At 47.5% G+C, this 15,066-nt stretch overlaps 1 protein-coding gene across 1 annotated transcript in view; it reads right to left on the bottom strand.

The window, feature by feature from the left end:
• Positions 1-1,427: 1,427 nt before the first annotated feature.
• rsph14 (radial spoke head 14 homolog) overlaps positions 1,428-15,066 on the bottom strand; it is a 41,169-nt gene continuing 27,530 nt past the window's right edge. The window contains exon 3 of the mRNA XM_085962008.1: positions 1,428-1,656. Coding sequence (XP_085818134.1) covers positions 1,512-1,656 — 145 coding nt within the window. The 3' untranslated portion in view covers positions 1,428-1,511. The remainder of the gene's footprint in view (positions 1,657-15,066) is intronic.

Genomic DNA, 15,066 nt, shown 5'->3' with positions numbered 1-15,066 from the left:
ACCCCTACACCAACACATATCCCACCCTATCCCCGTAACCCCACGTATTTAATCCCCCTAACACTAAGGGTCAATTTATCATAGCCAATCAACCTAACCCGCACATCTTTGGACTGTGGGAGGAAACCGGAGCACCCGGAGGAAACCCATGCAAACACGGGGAGAATGTGCAAACTCCACACAGACAGTCGCCCGAGGCCGGATTCGAACCCGGGTCCCTGGCGCTGTGAGGCAACAGTGCTAACCACTATGCCACCGATGCTTGACATTTTGATCTATTGACTCGTGCTGAGCTCAGCTATTGCTGTATCTAAGAGACAGTTAGCCATTTTATATGACTGATTTGAATGGGTTTTGCTGTGATTGCACAGAAATCAAACACAAGCTCCTGACCCACATAGAAGTTTACAGCACAGTAGGAGCCCATTCAGCCATCATGTCATTGTCGGCTCTTTACGAGAGAAATCCAAAACTACTCCCACTGCATCACACTCTCCCCATAGCCCTAGAAATTCCTCTGTTTCAAATATTTATCAATTTTTCCCTTAAAAGATGTAAACTTCAACCACTCCCTGTGGCAAAGCAATCCATACCCCTCATCAATGACTACCCAACCAGAAGAAATAGTCTTTCCCTATTAATTCTATCAAAATCCTTTATAGTTTTAAAAACCGCATAATCCATTTCTTGCTCACTTCAATAATAATTCTACAAATACTGGCAAATAGATATTGTGTAATCTTTGTCTGATTCCAGTCCTGTACACACAGGTCCAGAATGTAATTTTACCACAAGTTATAACAATATAATTTCAATCTCACCATTAGAGAAGCAAAAAGTATTCAGGACATCACAACTGCTTAAATATATTACAGCCTCTTGTTGCTTCTTTGTCTCCCTTACTCAGATGCACAGGAGATAGAGAATCTTTTCCTTTTACTCATGCAAAAGCTAAGTGAAACATGTGCAAATTGTGTCCAACAGATAAGGTTCGCTACTCAATAGACAAGAATTGTCACAAATACAAGTAGACTGTTTTACAGATCAATTATTTCCAAAGTACTAATATCAAATTCATATTGCCTCTAACATATGTAGGGGAAAGCATAACAGAGCTATGACCATATGATGACATTGCCCTTCAAATCCTATATCACTAACAGAATGAACCAATCTGAGTGGTCTTCTTCAATCACGAGATAAAAATGGTCACAATTACCCACTGAGCATTCTCAGTTATTCAGTGGGGGCGGACAGAGTGAGAAACACTGCACACAAATTTTAATTTCACATTTAGGAATTATATATTTTTGATCAGATAATAGTGGGATTATGCATAACACTAGTAACACAATCAGTTTAAAGGAGTTCAAATAATAGTTCAACACTGCAAATATTTCAGTTTCCCAAACTGTAGAATTTGCTGTAGTTGCCCTAAATTAACATGTCAATTAAAAAAACATACATGCCACTATCAACATTCATTCTTTTGCTCAATACACCTTTTCTGTTCACTCTACTGAATGAAGACTCCTACCTGCAGAGATCTCCGAGAACATCTCCATAGCCATGTGCATGTTTTTACGACAAATATCCTCAGGATCATTAAGCAGCTCAGACAGTGGTATAATTACATCATGTTCTAGAAATGCAAACCTGGAGGAGAAAAGAACACAAGGAGTAAATAATAATAAAAACACCGTGCAACAAATACAATATGAATATAAGTCTGGCTGTTAACGTGCTTATTGCTAAAAACGCAACGGCATTTTTTGGCAATTAGCTAAGGTTTCACAGAGCTGCAATAAAATTATTTGTATTTGTATTTGTATTTGTAGTGCTTCATGAAGCACTGTATAAGCAGTCAAGTCCGCTTGTATGCATCATTAACTTGCCAGAAAAAAGGATGCACTTACATTCATTGGAAATTATTATTTTTAAATGCTGGCATTGTTTACATGTGATCCTTTACATCACTGAAATTTCTCTGTAACTTTCAGAATGGTTTTCACACATAGAAACATAGAAGATAGGAGCAGGAGTAGGCCATTCGGCCCCTCGAGCCTGCTCCGCCATTCAGAGATCATGGCTGATCATCCAAATTCAGTACCCTGTCCCTGCCTTCTCCTCATATCCCTTGATCCCTTTAGCCTTAAGAAATATATCCAACTCCTTCTTGAATATATTTAATGAACTGGCCTCCACCGCCCTCTGTGGCAGAGAATTCCACAGGTTCACCACTCTCTGGGTGAAGAAATTCCTCCTCATCTCAGTCCTCCAAGTTAACATGTTAAATAGCATGGATACAGCTCAATTCCATTTGGTCCAACTTACTAAGCCCCTCCCTCTTTAGTATAGGTGACTCTTATCCTTTGCTTCTGTGTCTGAAAAGGCAAGATGGGTAGCTTGTTCCAAGGCCATTGTCAATGCTCCTTTTCTTTATATAGTATTGTAAGGGGGGTGTTTTGGTTGGGTTTTTTTTTGCCTAGTCAGACAACCGTGTGTCTGAGCTGTTCCAGCCCCATGCGGTTCGAATCACTTCCCCTTTGGTTCTGACCGCCGGACTTATTTCAGTAGCGATATAGACAAAACGAGACCAGTGGTTTGGTGCAAAGAAAACCAATGTTTTATTGAAATAAAGAATAAATTGCTATACAGTGAAAATAATTATGAATACAGCACACTTTTACTTAACGGGGAGGAGAAAAGACGGACACATCGAGGGAAAATTGACTAAAATGACAATTTAACAAAATTCCCCTATAGTTCCCACCCCTTATACCTATCTAGGTTGCCTTGTAATGGGCCAGAAAGTTTATGCTCACCAGTCTACGATGTTGAAACGCCTGCTCCATGCCCTGCGGTCTGCCTTGGATTTTTCACCGCCCGAAGTAGAGATACCCCAGTAATTCAAAAGTAACTGCGGGTATTCCACTTCTTTGGGCGGGCTGTGACGATCTTCTTGAAGGCATGGCACCGGAGGCAAGGCAGTAGAGAGCGTGGCTTCCTGAGGGGCTACCTTTATACCCCAATGGGAGCCCTTATCTTCGCGCCCAAATCTGGACGTATCTGGGTTACACAAAAGGGACCGATCTGGCCCCATTGACTGTAATGGGTTTGAATGCGGCTATGATGCATTTCCCATTTGTTTTAACTGGTTTGTGAATGGAGCTGTCCCAGTTTCAAATGTCCCGCTGGTTTCTTGAGTGCTAGGTAAACAATCCTTTGTCCTGTGGTTACAGTCCAACCGCAACTTGATTGACAGCAACCACTTAAGCCCTTGAGTCAACACTGCTGAGGGCTTGTGTAAACAGAGTCCTTTGTTCCGTGTTGAAACTTCCTAACCGCAGTTGATTGACAGCTTCAAGTACTTAAGTACTCAGAAGCTAGGTTTTTTTCCAATCCTTACGTCAGCCAGTGCTGGGAGATCCTCCTTTCATACTCATACAGGCTGTCTTTCTCTTTTGAAACGGGGCCGGCTATAGCCATCTTTGATGTCCTGGGTTTTTAAAGTACATTCCAACCAGGTTTTCTTTAATCAAATAATCCTCGGGGGCTGCCAAAATTTTGTGAACCTTACAGTCCTTCCTTGGATACTAAAACTTGCTTGCAGTATCCTATTAGAGGTGAGCAAAAATTTCTGACCCCCCACAAACAACCTTCCCTTATACTTATCTATATCTATCTCTGATCCCTCGACACCTCCATCTCCCTTACTCAGAGAGAATCGTAGTGCACGGTAGGCATCTATCGATAGAAAAACATGATGATTTACAATAATTCAAGCACGGAGGGGGTCCAATACCCCTGCACCACTTGTGACATCATAGAGCTTTATCACGATACAACATCTTTAATGAGATTAACACCAAGCCAAAACATACTTGTTAAAAATACAAACGGAAGAAAACGAGCTTCCTTTTTTTTTACAGAATTTCCGAAACATCTTTTCCTTGGGGTGATGATTCGTATCCTCGGGCACTGGAGGGAGGCCTCCCCATACGTGAAGCCGGTCTCACTAGAATACTGGGTTGAATTGGATCCCAGTCATCCTGGCCAGCACCCCTCATGGGCATCTGCCTCCCGCAGACCCCTGCCGTCGTGGGCTAGGGGTGCTCCCTTCCCCGAGCATCCAAAGACACGATGGTCCTCCGCACCTTTCGAAACTCTGAAAAAGACTTAAAAAAACATCTAGCCAGGTTCCCTGGCTCAGGGGAATGTGATCGGGTCCCGCGACCTCGGCTCACAGACAACATTCTGGAACGGTTCCATACTTAAAACTTATACTTTAATACTTAAAACTACCGATTGCAATATAAAATTAAAATTAACACACTCTAACTTACTTGTACACATTATTAAACTTAAACAAAGCTATATACAAGCGCTGCCCGTCTCCGGGCGGCTAGCCTAATCTCTGTTAGGACTGTTGCAGGCTACTGCCTGCAGCGAAGCTGGACTGATCCCAACTTCTAGTCCCTCGCAGCTTATGGCTGCTGGTTGGGGACCTCTGTCTTTTGGCTTCTCCCTGACTCGGGAGTCCACCCTTTTTAACTGGAAAGTTGGTGACCATACTTTCCTGGGCTGGGGTACCCGAAGAGACCTCCTAGGGAGTGTCGCTGGTGGGGCTACCCTGGCGAGCGGACCCTTAGCTCGGGTCACAGTCCTTGCTGGCTGGGGACCTTCTCCCTCGGGTCCCTCACTTCCCAAACCTGGGCTGGGGATGGGCAATCTCTCGCCACCGGCTGCCACTTCAGGTTTAAAACCTGGTTCAGGCTCCTCCCCGGAGTCCCATAAGAGAGGGGGAAATCGCTCGGGCCAAGTGCTGGGGAACTTCTCCTTTCACGCACGCGCCTGCGTGTGTAGTCTGTGTGAGTGTACCCGCTGCAGGCTGAGGATCTCTATCCTCAGACCTTGTCCCAACTGGCTGCTCTTTCTTTTCGGGTTTAAATAACTTACTTTGTTTAATATAACTAGCAGCCTGCCAGTAACCCGGTTCTAAATTCTTTCTCCTTACCAGGGCGGCCTTAAAGGCGGGGTCTTGGGCTTGGACCTGCTTTTGGTCCGGGGCCAAAGCTACCCCATGTGCCTCCCTTGTCCTGGATTGCTGCTACCGGGCCTGCTCTACAGGGGTCCCAGAACTCTCCTTCCCTGTCCCCCTGCTTGGCCACCTCGTCGGTCTTGTGGTTACCCTCCCACGTGGTATGGAGGGATCCTAAATCTATGGCCAAAGGTTTTGACTTTTCCCCAGCCTGCTCGTTCCCTCGTTTTCTTTAATCAAATAATCCTCGGGGGCTGCCGAAATTTTGTGAACCTTACAGTATTATAGAAAAGTTTCAGGATGAAGAATATAGCAGCAGAAGACAACTAAGGCTGAAATCCCCTTCCTCGATCTTATCCAAAATGGAGCGGGATAGCGGTAGAGAATGAGGATTTGGAGGATGGGCCATAGTCCTGCCATACTGAAACTCCACCGTCAAGAAGAGAAACCTTCCCTTAGTCACTAAAGAGGCCAGAACTGACCAGAAGCAGCAGCTCATGCCCTGACAGTCATCCTCAACAGGATTTTCATGTTAAATTAGAACAAGCTATTGAACGGAAGATTTCATGGACACAGTTATGGATAATAACTATGGACAGATTACACTTCATAAACAAGTTTGTGTTCTGTCAACACTTCCTAATATGAAAGTAATGAAGCCTCTATGAAGTAGAAGTATGCAGTTTCTTTTTATTTATTCATTCATTCAGCCATGATCTTATTTGAATGGCGGAACAGGCTCGAAGGTCTGTATGGCCTACTCCTGCTCCTAATTCTTATGTTCCGATGTCCTTATGTGGGCATCGCTGGAAAGACCAGCATTTATTGCCCATCCCTCATTGTCCTCAAGAAGGTGGTAAGCCGTTTTCTTCAACCGTTGCAGTCCGTGTGGTGAAGGTACTCCCACAGTACTGTTAGGTAGGGAGTTCCAGGATTTTGACCCAGCGACGATGATGGAACAGCGATATATGTCCAAGTCAGGATGGTGTGTGACTTAGAGGGAAACTTGGAGGTGGTGGTGTTGCCATGCGCCTGCTGCCCTTGTCCTTCTAGATGGTAGAGGTCACAGGTTTGGGAAGTGCTGTCGAAGAGGCCTTGACAAGTTACTGCAGTGCATCCTGTAGATGGTACACACTGCAGCCACGGTTCGCCGGTGGTGGAGGGAATGAATGTTTAAGCTACTTAATGGGGTACGATTTAGCTGACTGCTTTGTCCTGGATTGTGTCGAGCTTCTTGAGTGTTGTTGGAGCTGCACTCATCCAGGCAAGTGGAGAGTATTCCATCACGCTCCTGACCTGTGTCTTGTAGGTGGTGGAAAGGCTTTGGGGAATCAGGAGGTAAGTCACTTGCCACAGAATACCCAGCCTCTGACCTGCTCTTGTAGCCACTGTATTTATGTGGCCAGTCCAGTTATATTTCTGGTCAATGGTGACCCCAGGATGTTGATGGTGGGGTATTCGACAATGGTAATGCCATTGAATGTTAATAGGAGGTGGTTAGACTCTCTCTTGTTGGAGATGGCCATTGCCTGGCACTTGTGTAGTGCAAATGTTACTTGCCACTTATCAGCCCAAGCCTGGATGTTGTCTCGGTCTTGCTGCATGTGGGCATGGACTGCTTCATTATCTGAGGAGTTGCAAATGGAACTGAACATTGTGCAATCATCAGCAAACATCCCCACTTCTGACCTTATGATGGGGGAAAGATCATTGATGAAGCAGCTGAAGGTGGTTGGGCCTAGGACACTGCCCTGAGGAACTCCTGCAGCAATGTCCTGGGGCTGAGATAATTGGCCTCCAACAACCACAACCATCTTCCTTTGTACTGGATATGACTTCAGCCAGTGGAGAGTTTTCCCCCTAATCCCCATTGACTTCAGTTTTACTCGGGCTCCTTGGTGTCACACTGGGTCAAATGCTACCTTGATGTCAAGGGCAGTCACTCTCACCTTACCTCTTGAATTCAGCTCTTGTAGAAAAGGAGTTGCTAAATTATAACAAACTGTCCACATAGATGGCATTTCATAGCTGGCAAAAGTATAAAAGGCATTACAAACAGGGGCTGTCTATGTTGAAAAAGTTAACAGGGTGACTGAGAATAGATTGGTCCTTTTCAAGTCTGTGAGTAGAGGTACAATTTAGGCTGATATTGATTGGCAAATGAAGACATCATGGAAGTTAAAATATTGTTTGTTTGTATAACCAGAGAACAATATCCAGAGAACAATATCCTCAGATATAAGTGCACTTGATTCTACTTTGAATACTCACCAATTACACAGGCATATATCAATAAGTGCCTGCTATTACAGGGGGGGAGCCATTAATATTTGTCCAACTGCCTCCCATTAACCGGAGGAAATAATGAATATTTATGAAAGGGATTTTCAAACTGAATAAAAATTGTAAGCTAACAGATTTTAACAGTAAGGTCAGGGGGAACAAAGTAGTGCAGAAGGTGCCATGCGGTGCATGGAAGGCATTCAGTGAGCCAACAGACACTTCATGTTGGGACATCAAACTGGATATTTAGCAAAGCCACAGGGAGCAGAATTAAACCTGTGTAGAATTGGCAACGAATACTCGGCCCTGTTGGGCTCTTCAGGTTGAGTGGTAGCATTGGTAGAGTCTCAAACACAGTGAAGCTTGCTCCTGATAACCTGCATAAAACAAGATGCACTGGCTGTAATTAGTTATCAGTGTGCAACAGTTTTACAGTATAGGTTGCACATTTGTTCAGGTATTCATACGAATTTGGGGTGCAACTTAGGGGGTGCCCTTGTAAGATTAAAGCTTTTCCATCTAGTCACTGTAAAAGTTACACTTGTGGCTTCAGACCAGGGAGGAATTTTAACCCATCCAGCCTGGCAGGAACAAGGTAGGGCGGAGGGAGATGGGTGGGGGGGGGGGGGGTGGGGGGAAGCCATTCAGCCTTACTGCCCCATTCTTGCTGAAATCCTGCTGGCAATCATTTTAACTGCTCATTGCAGTTCGGTGGCTGGCATCCCATTATTGAACCCGGAATAGATTTTAACTCAGACCTGCGCAGGAAAGTTGCCGTGACGATCCCATCAGGTGAAGGCATGTCGGAAGCAGTCAAGAGGACAAAGAGGCCCTGCAAGTTAATTCAAAATCTTTCCTTTGTAGGGACCACTGGAGCAGGAAAGTCGCGACCTTCCGTACCCATACTCCCCACAAGACCCTCCCTAAACCCATCCCCGTGACTTACCTTCTTGCCAGCAAGCCTTCCTTTGCTGCCAGCCACCTTAGCTTCTGCTACCAGCCACCTGCTGCTTTCCACCTGTTTCGGGCAGGTAGCTGACCAGTGGCATATAAATGTAGCCCAGGTGTTTAAATACCCCAGAACTGATTTCTGGGCCACACCGGAATTTTCCCAGTGCCGACCGTGCGGGTTTGGGGGCGGGGCAGCAGTAAAAATCGTGGAAATTGCCAGCACGTCGAGAACCCGCCGTCATCCCGCCGACTTCCGCATTTAACTCGGGCGAGACTTGCAGCACACCACAAACCCGCTCAGCAGAGGCGGACGACCTTATTGAAGTACTTGAATGCTTGTTGAGAAACCCTTAAGAGGCTTCTAACAGCAGGTTTTGGCTTTAACTTCTTCAGCACAGGATTTACGCACCTCGGGAAACTCGCCTGTGAAGGGGAGGCGGAAGCTCAGTGGCCAGTGTGTGAGTCCATTAAATGACAGCTGGGAAAAACACAAAAATGCTCCCACATTATACCTGCTTACTTGGCTAATGGAAAGGCTCTTGCTGACTCCATTTTGTGCAGAGATTTAGTTGTCAGGAGTTTGCAAGTCATTTCTGCAACCTCGGAAGCCACTCTCACCAGACTGCTCGTCACTATCACAACATTGAGGGATTGGGCCTCTGATCTCCACTTTACCTGCCATCTATTACATCAGCATGGGTGCCGCTTATACTGTCTCACCTTGGTCCTCAGAATCAGACCAAGATGAGCCCCAGCACCAACAACACCAGTCACACCAGCAGCAGCAGCCACAACACCAGCAGCAGCAGCCACAACACCAGTAGCAGCAGCAACCATAACAGCAGCCTTCTCCTCAACGACCTGATGTTCCACAGGAGAGAGGGAGTCAGCACAGGGCAGCACCGCGCCAGAGGCAATACCCCCAACAGAGGATATACAGGCAGAGGATGAGCTTCCTGGACATGACTGAGCAGCCGTGCTTCAGGAGGCTCAGGCTATCGGGCTAGGTCATCGCAGACATTTGTAGCTTGCTGGAACAAGACCTGCTGCCCAGAGGACCTGGTGGCCATGCCTTACCAGTGGCTGTCAATTTCTTCGCCCCAGGATCCTTCCGGGGATCTGCAGCAGACATTTGCAGGATCTCGCAGTCGGCCACTCACATGACCGGATGACCGGTGCCATGTTTCACAAGTCAGCCAATTACGTAAACTTTGCCACAGATGAAGCCAGTGTTACTGAGCGGGCGCTTGGCTTTGCAGCTCTGGCTGGCTTCCCACAGGTGCAGGGCATCATTGACTGCACACATGTGGCCATCAAGGCACCCCCACATCAACCAGGAGTGTTTGTAAACCACAAGGGCTTCCACTCCCTCAATGTGCAGCTCATCTGCAACCACAAAAAGATCATCATGCATGTGTGCGCCAGATTCCCTGGTAGCTGTCATGACTCTTTCAGGCTGCACCAGTCCACTTCCCTCAGCTTTTCGCTCCTCCAAACAGACTTACCAGCTGGCTGCTTGGAGTCAAGGGCTATCAACTGAAGACGTGGCAGATGGCACCCTTCAGGAGGCCAATGCTGAGGCCGAGGAGCGTTATAATGACAGCCACATGTCCACCAGATGTGTCATAGAGCAAGCAATAGGAATGTTGAAGATGTGCTTCAGATGCCTTGACAGATCTGGAGGAACGCTTCAGTACGCACCAGCCAGGGTCTCCAGGATCATCGTCGTGTGCTGCACGCTGCACAACATAGCGCAGCAGCGAAGATTGGAGCTGCAGGAGGAGCAAGGTGCAGAGCGCAGAGCCTCTTCAGAGGAGGAAGAACAAGTGGAAGACGAGGAGGAGGAGGAGGAACCTGAGGTGGAGATGGCACCAGTAGTGGCACACACTGCTGCCCAGTAGGCCCGGGATGGCCTCATAATGGCCAGATTTACTTAACTTGCTCCAATGCACCCATATGGCTGCCATATGCTGTACTAAGTTCCCCCACCCCCCAACAACACCATAAAGCAGCCCAACAATGACCAAGCCATTCCTCTCACCAAACCCCCATAGCTCGAGGTTAACTAATGTCTCACCATTCATTCCAAGTGACAAAGCCACTTCCCAGGTAGCAGCCAAAAATGGACAAGACCAGAAAGTGGTGCTAAGAAATCCATTTATGTGTGTCATAAATATAACTGAAACTTATCACTATCCTGTGCATATCCTTGTGCATCTAGGATTGTGTGTTTTTTCTTTTCCGTGTGCTTCTACGAGTTGCAAGCCCTGTGGCTTCAGCAGGGGTAGAGACAGGCTGCTCACCTCCCTGCTGCGACTGCTTTGACACTTTTGGTAGGCATCCTCTGGGTTTTGGAGCCTGTGAGGGCCCCGCCAAAGACTGCTCCTCCTGCGACTGTGCAGAGGCAGACTCGACTATCGGGATCCAAGTAAGCCTATGGGGCTCTGACTGAGGGGTGGCAACAGGGGAGAAGTGGAAGTGCTTTCAGAAGAGCCCCCATTTCCATGTCCCCTCTCACCATCATCCCTCTCATGGGCCACCCACACTTGCTGCACATCAGTAGGGCAATGAAGGCCCAGGTCTATGTTTACATCCCTCCTCAAGATGAGGTCAATGAGCATCTGGCATTTGTTGTCCACAGCAAGCATGTTCTCGTTTGACTGGTGCATTTGCCGCTCCATGCAGGTGGTCTTCCTTTCCATGGAACAGCACGTTGTCGCCATTGCCTGCGAGATGTTGAGTTGGAATCCTCCATTCTCTGTACATTTGCAGACATCGCAGCTGCAAAAGATGCCACAGCCTCATGCAATTGTTGCTGCCCCTCCAAGATCACCGTCTTTCTCGCTGGCCCCCGAGGCTCAGCATCTGCATGCAGCTCAGCAGAGCTTGGAGCATTCTGTGCCCTCCGCCGAGGAGTCTCCACTGCTGTCCCTGTCAACACCATCTGCTCTTGCTCACTTGTGATGTGCGAGACACCAGGTGACAACACTACTCTATCTCGCACAGGACCCACCAAGGTGCGCGTATCTGCGCTGGTGCTGGCTGTGCTTGGGTCTGCTGATGGTGCACCCCCAGAGACTGGAGCTTCTGCTTGTGAAGGAATAAACCATAGAACCTATTCAGAAAAATACACCATCTTATGAAAGAATTCTGGCCTTATTAAAACATGACAAACTGAGTTTGGAAATTTAGAAATCTAACTATGAAATAGCTGTGAAAGCATTCTGGCTATTGAGATAAGACAGTTGTTGACCCTGAATAAATAACCTTATTGAAACAGAAGATGAAGGGCTCCGACAAGTTGAACTTTTGGGGAAAAAACAATGGTTCACTCTGGATAAGGTGTTCTAATTTACACTTCGTAAAGAAGCACTTAAGATAAGGAACATCTGCCCTTGTAAAGATGACATAAAGTAAGGAACACCTGCCACCACACCGTTTTTATATGGTAAACTTAGAACACCTAGAGATGAGACAAGATTCTGGCTGATGTGACAGTAAGAATTGCAGAGGTCGGCAGAAAAATGACTAGAGATAATTAGCTTGCATCAGCAGAAAACCTTAAAGGAAATACCACTGGAAAAGGGTATAAATATTGAACTCTCAAATGGGATAACAGACTCACTTTAATCGGGCAAAGCGATTCTCGGCTTCAGAGGCGGCTCTGTAGTCTACCGCTCTTTGTACCTCGGGGATCAAAGGTATTTGATATTGATGGATATCCTGTAGAAAACTTTAAGAACTGTAATACTGTAGCGAAGTTAAAATTTGAAAGTAAGATTCTCTGTTAAAAAGATTGTATGTTTTCTCTTTTTGGAACTGTTAATGTAGAGATTGACTCACCAACTGTAAATTGCATGTCGGTTCTATAATAAATCTATATATTTTTAGAATTGTCTCACATAAGACTTCTGTGTCACAAATTCGCAAACTCAATCTCTGTACACTCTTTGGTGAGGAGTTGCAGAATTCTGAGGGAGTTTTCCAGACCCTCATAATATCCGGAACATTACAGTCTAACTAAACTTATTAAAAGCGCTATCTGGAGGACAGTAACATTCTCAGGTTGTTCCTTTCCTTTAGGGAGAGATAGTCCGGACCTTTAGACCCAATTAAGCATCTTTAGGATTTGGCTACCTCAAACTTTCGTTGAAAGTGAACGTCTGAGAAACACGCCTGATCCGGGGTAGCCCTAAAGGGGCTAGGACTAGTAAATATCCCTTCATGCTGAGGAGTCGTCTTCCTCCTCCAGCTGGACAATTGGGCGGGAGGCACCTGATGGACCGGTGGGAGAGTAAAGAGATGAATTAGAAGTGTTGTAATAAGAATGGGTAACGTTACCATTATTGACATGATGACATTTCACGGGATGCTAATATCAGTCACCATGAGTGACTGTTGTATGCATGTGACTGTATGAGATGTGATTCTGTCATCAGGTTTCTGGGAGGTCCCCCTCTCTCTATCTCCCACTGCCAGCAGCTCTGAAAGCTCCAGAGATCTCTAGGGCCTGCTCCTCTGCTGGAATCAAATGGCTGAAGATTGGAGGACCACCTCCAGTTCTCTACCTCTCCTTATTGTTGTGGGCTCTCTTCTCCTGCAAGGAGGGAAAGAAGAGAACTTTGAGTGAGAGTGATTGAATGAGTGTAAGGAATGGATGGGCTACATCTGTAGAGGGTGACTATGAGGGAGTGGCATGACATTGCCAAATGGTCTCCTTCTGTGGTGTTACTTCCTATGATTGCATTAGGATGAGGGTGAGTGTCAGTGGAGGTTGGTCAGACAGGGATGTGAGTAGGTACATGGAGAGGGATGGGTAGACTTGCAAGTTAGGATGGTGTGAGGAATGATGTGCAGGAGTAGGCTTGGGGTGACAGGCATATCAGGATGTAGGTGAGTGCGGCAGTGCACTCACCTTTCCTGACCTCATCAGATCATTGAATCTTTTCTGGCACTGGATCCACGTCCTCCTCACAACATCTCTGCTACTGACCTCTGCGATCTCCAGCCATGCCCTTTTTGTGTCTTTGGATGGTCGTTTTTGTCTATCGCCAGGGAAGAGGACCTCCCTGCATGTTCTTAGTGCCTGCACCAGAACTTCCAGGGTGGCATCAGTGAATCTTGGCGTTGCCCTCTGTCTTGCCTCCATGATCCACAGTTTTGTCAGTTTAATTGCATTATTGAGACCTCTGGAAACCACCTTATGCACCTTCCTACTCGACCGACACACTGGCACTCCCATGGGGCAGTACCTCAGCATCCGGAGCAATCTGCTCGAACACAGATTGCTGGCCTGCTGCGGCACCGTGAGAGCCCCGGGAAAATGTGGCCGACCCAGCGTCTGAGACTGGATGGCAGCAGCCAGTGACTGAATTGCAGCACTAAGCCATTGCGTTGCGTCGGCCTGTACTGCAGGGGAGTGCTCCACACTCCTAGCCAGTCCATCAATGCTTTCAGGCACCCTTGCCATTGCACCCATGAGCTCAGTGTGCATGCTCAAGGGCTGGCTATTCATTTCCGCGATGATGCGCTCCTCCTCTGAGTCCAGTGCAGCAGGACTCGCTTGCCTACTCGCCCTCCGGGGAGATGGCCTCCGAGCTTCCCTACCCCCATGGCATTGCTACAGGCTGCTGGGTCCTGTAGCTTCGTCCTCATCAGACCCTTCCCCCCTGCTCCCCTCCAGGGAAGGCGTGGTCCCAGTGTGGGCATGGGCTCCCTCGGGAGATACAGGCGGTGAGGCTCCGGCTTCCTCTTCCTCCTCGCCTGGAGCGTCGCTGCCACTGACTGGTTGAGGAACAGGCTGGTGAGCTGGTGGTTCACTATCTGAAAGCAGGGAGGTACAAGAGTGGCTTTAGTGTCAGGACAGGGGGGCAGTAAGGGAGCAAGGACTGGAGACATTTGGTAAGTTGGATTGAAAGTGTAAAAGCCTAGGGGCTAGTGGAATGAGAGAAGAGAGAAAGCTGATGAACATACCATTGCTGTCCCCAAGGGGGTCGACCTCTCCAGTGGCTACGGCACCTATCACCTGGCTGGCAACGATCCTGTGCACGCGCACCTCCAAATTGCTGAGGGTATGCAGCTCAGCCGGTCCTCCTCCCATGCGTTGCTGCTGGCGCCTATTATGAGATAGCTTGGCCTGGAAGAAAAAGGACAGTGTCTGAGTGAATGTACAGCCATGTGCTTGCCTGATGTGCCTCCCATAGTTGAATAGCCCTTAGTGTATGCAGCCATGTGCTTGCCTGATGTGCCTCCCATAGTTGAATAGCCCTTAATGTATGCAAGGTGTGAAATGTGCATGTGTGCTTTATGAGATGGCCATAGGTCTTGGATGAGTGTTGGGCATTTGGGGTTTTTAAACCCTCTGGACACAGAGTGAAGTTGAGATAGAGGGATGTAGAGATATTGAAAAGCAGCCACTCACCCTGACCACCCGAGTGAGGTCGTTGAACTTCTTCCGACATTGGGTGTGGGTCCTCGGCACCAGGCTCCTGGAGGAGACATGCTGAGCCACCTCCCTCCAGACTCTTCTGTATTCGCATGGCAATGGCCTCCTGCCACTCTGTGGGTAGAGCACTGCCCGTCGCCACTCCACAGTGCCAACCAGAGCCACCAAGGCCCAGTCGCTGAAGCACTGAGCTCTTTCCCAGGGCCTCTCCATTGTTGGTTCCAGCAGAATTGATGTACAGGTCTCTCCAGGCCGAGGTTCAAGGCTGCAATGAGCAGGGTGTGGCTGGTCAGCAAGATCGACCCTCCCCTTTAACAACTGGCCGGCGCCAGTCTGTCTGTGTTCC

The sequence above is a fragment of the Somniosus microcephalus genome, chromosome 19, assembly GCF_052327205.1.
Source record: "Somniosus microcephalus isolate GS21.2 chromosome 19, FLI_Smic_1.0, whole genome shotgun sequence".
In the NCBI taxonomy this organism is placed as follows: Eukaryota; Metazoa; Chordata; class Chondrichthyes; order Squaliformes; family Somniosidae; genus Somniosus; species Somniosus microcephalus.
This window is presented reverse-complemented; position numbering and strand designations above follow the sequence as displayed.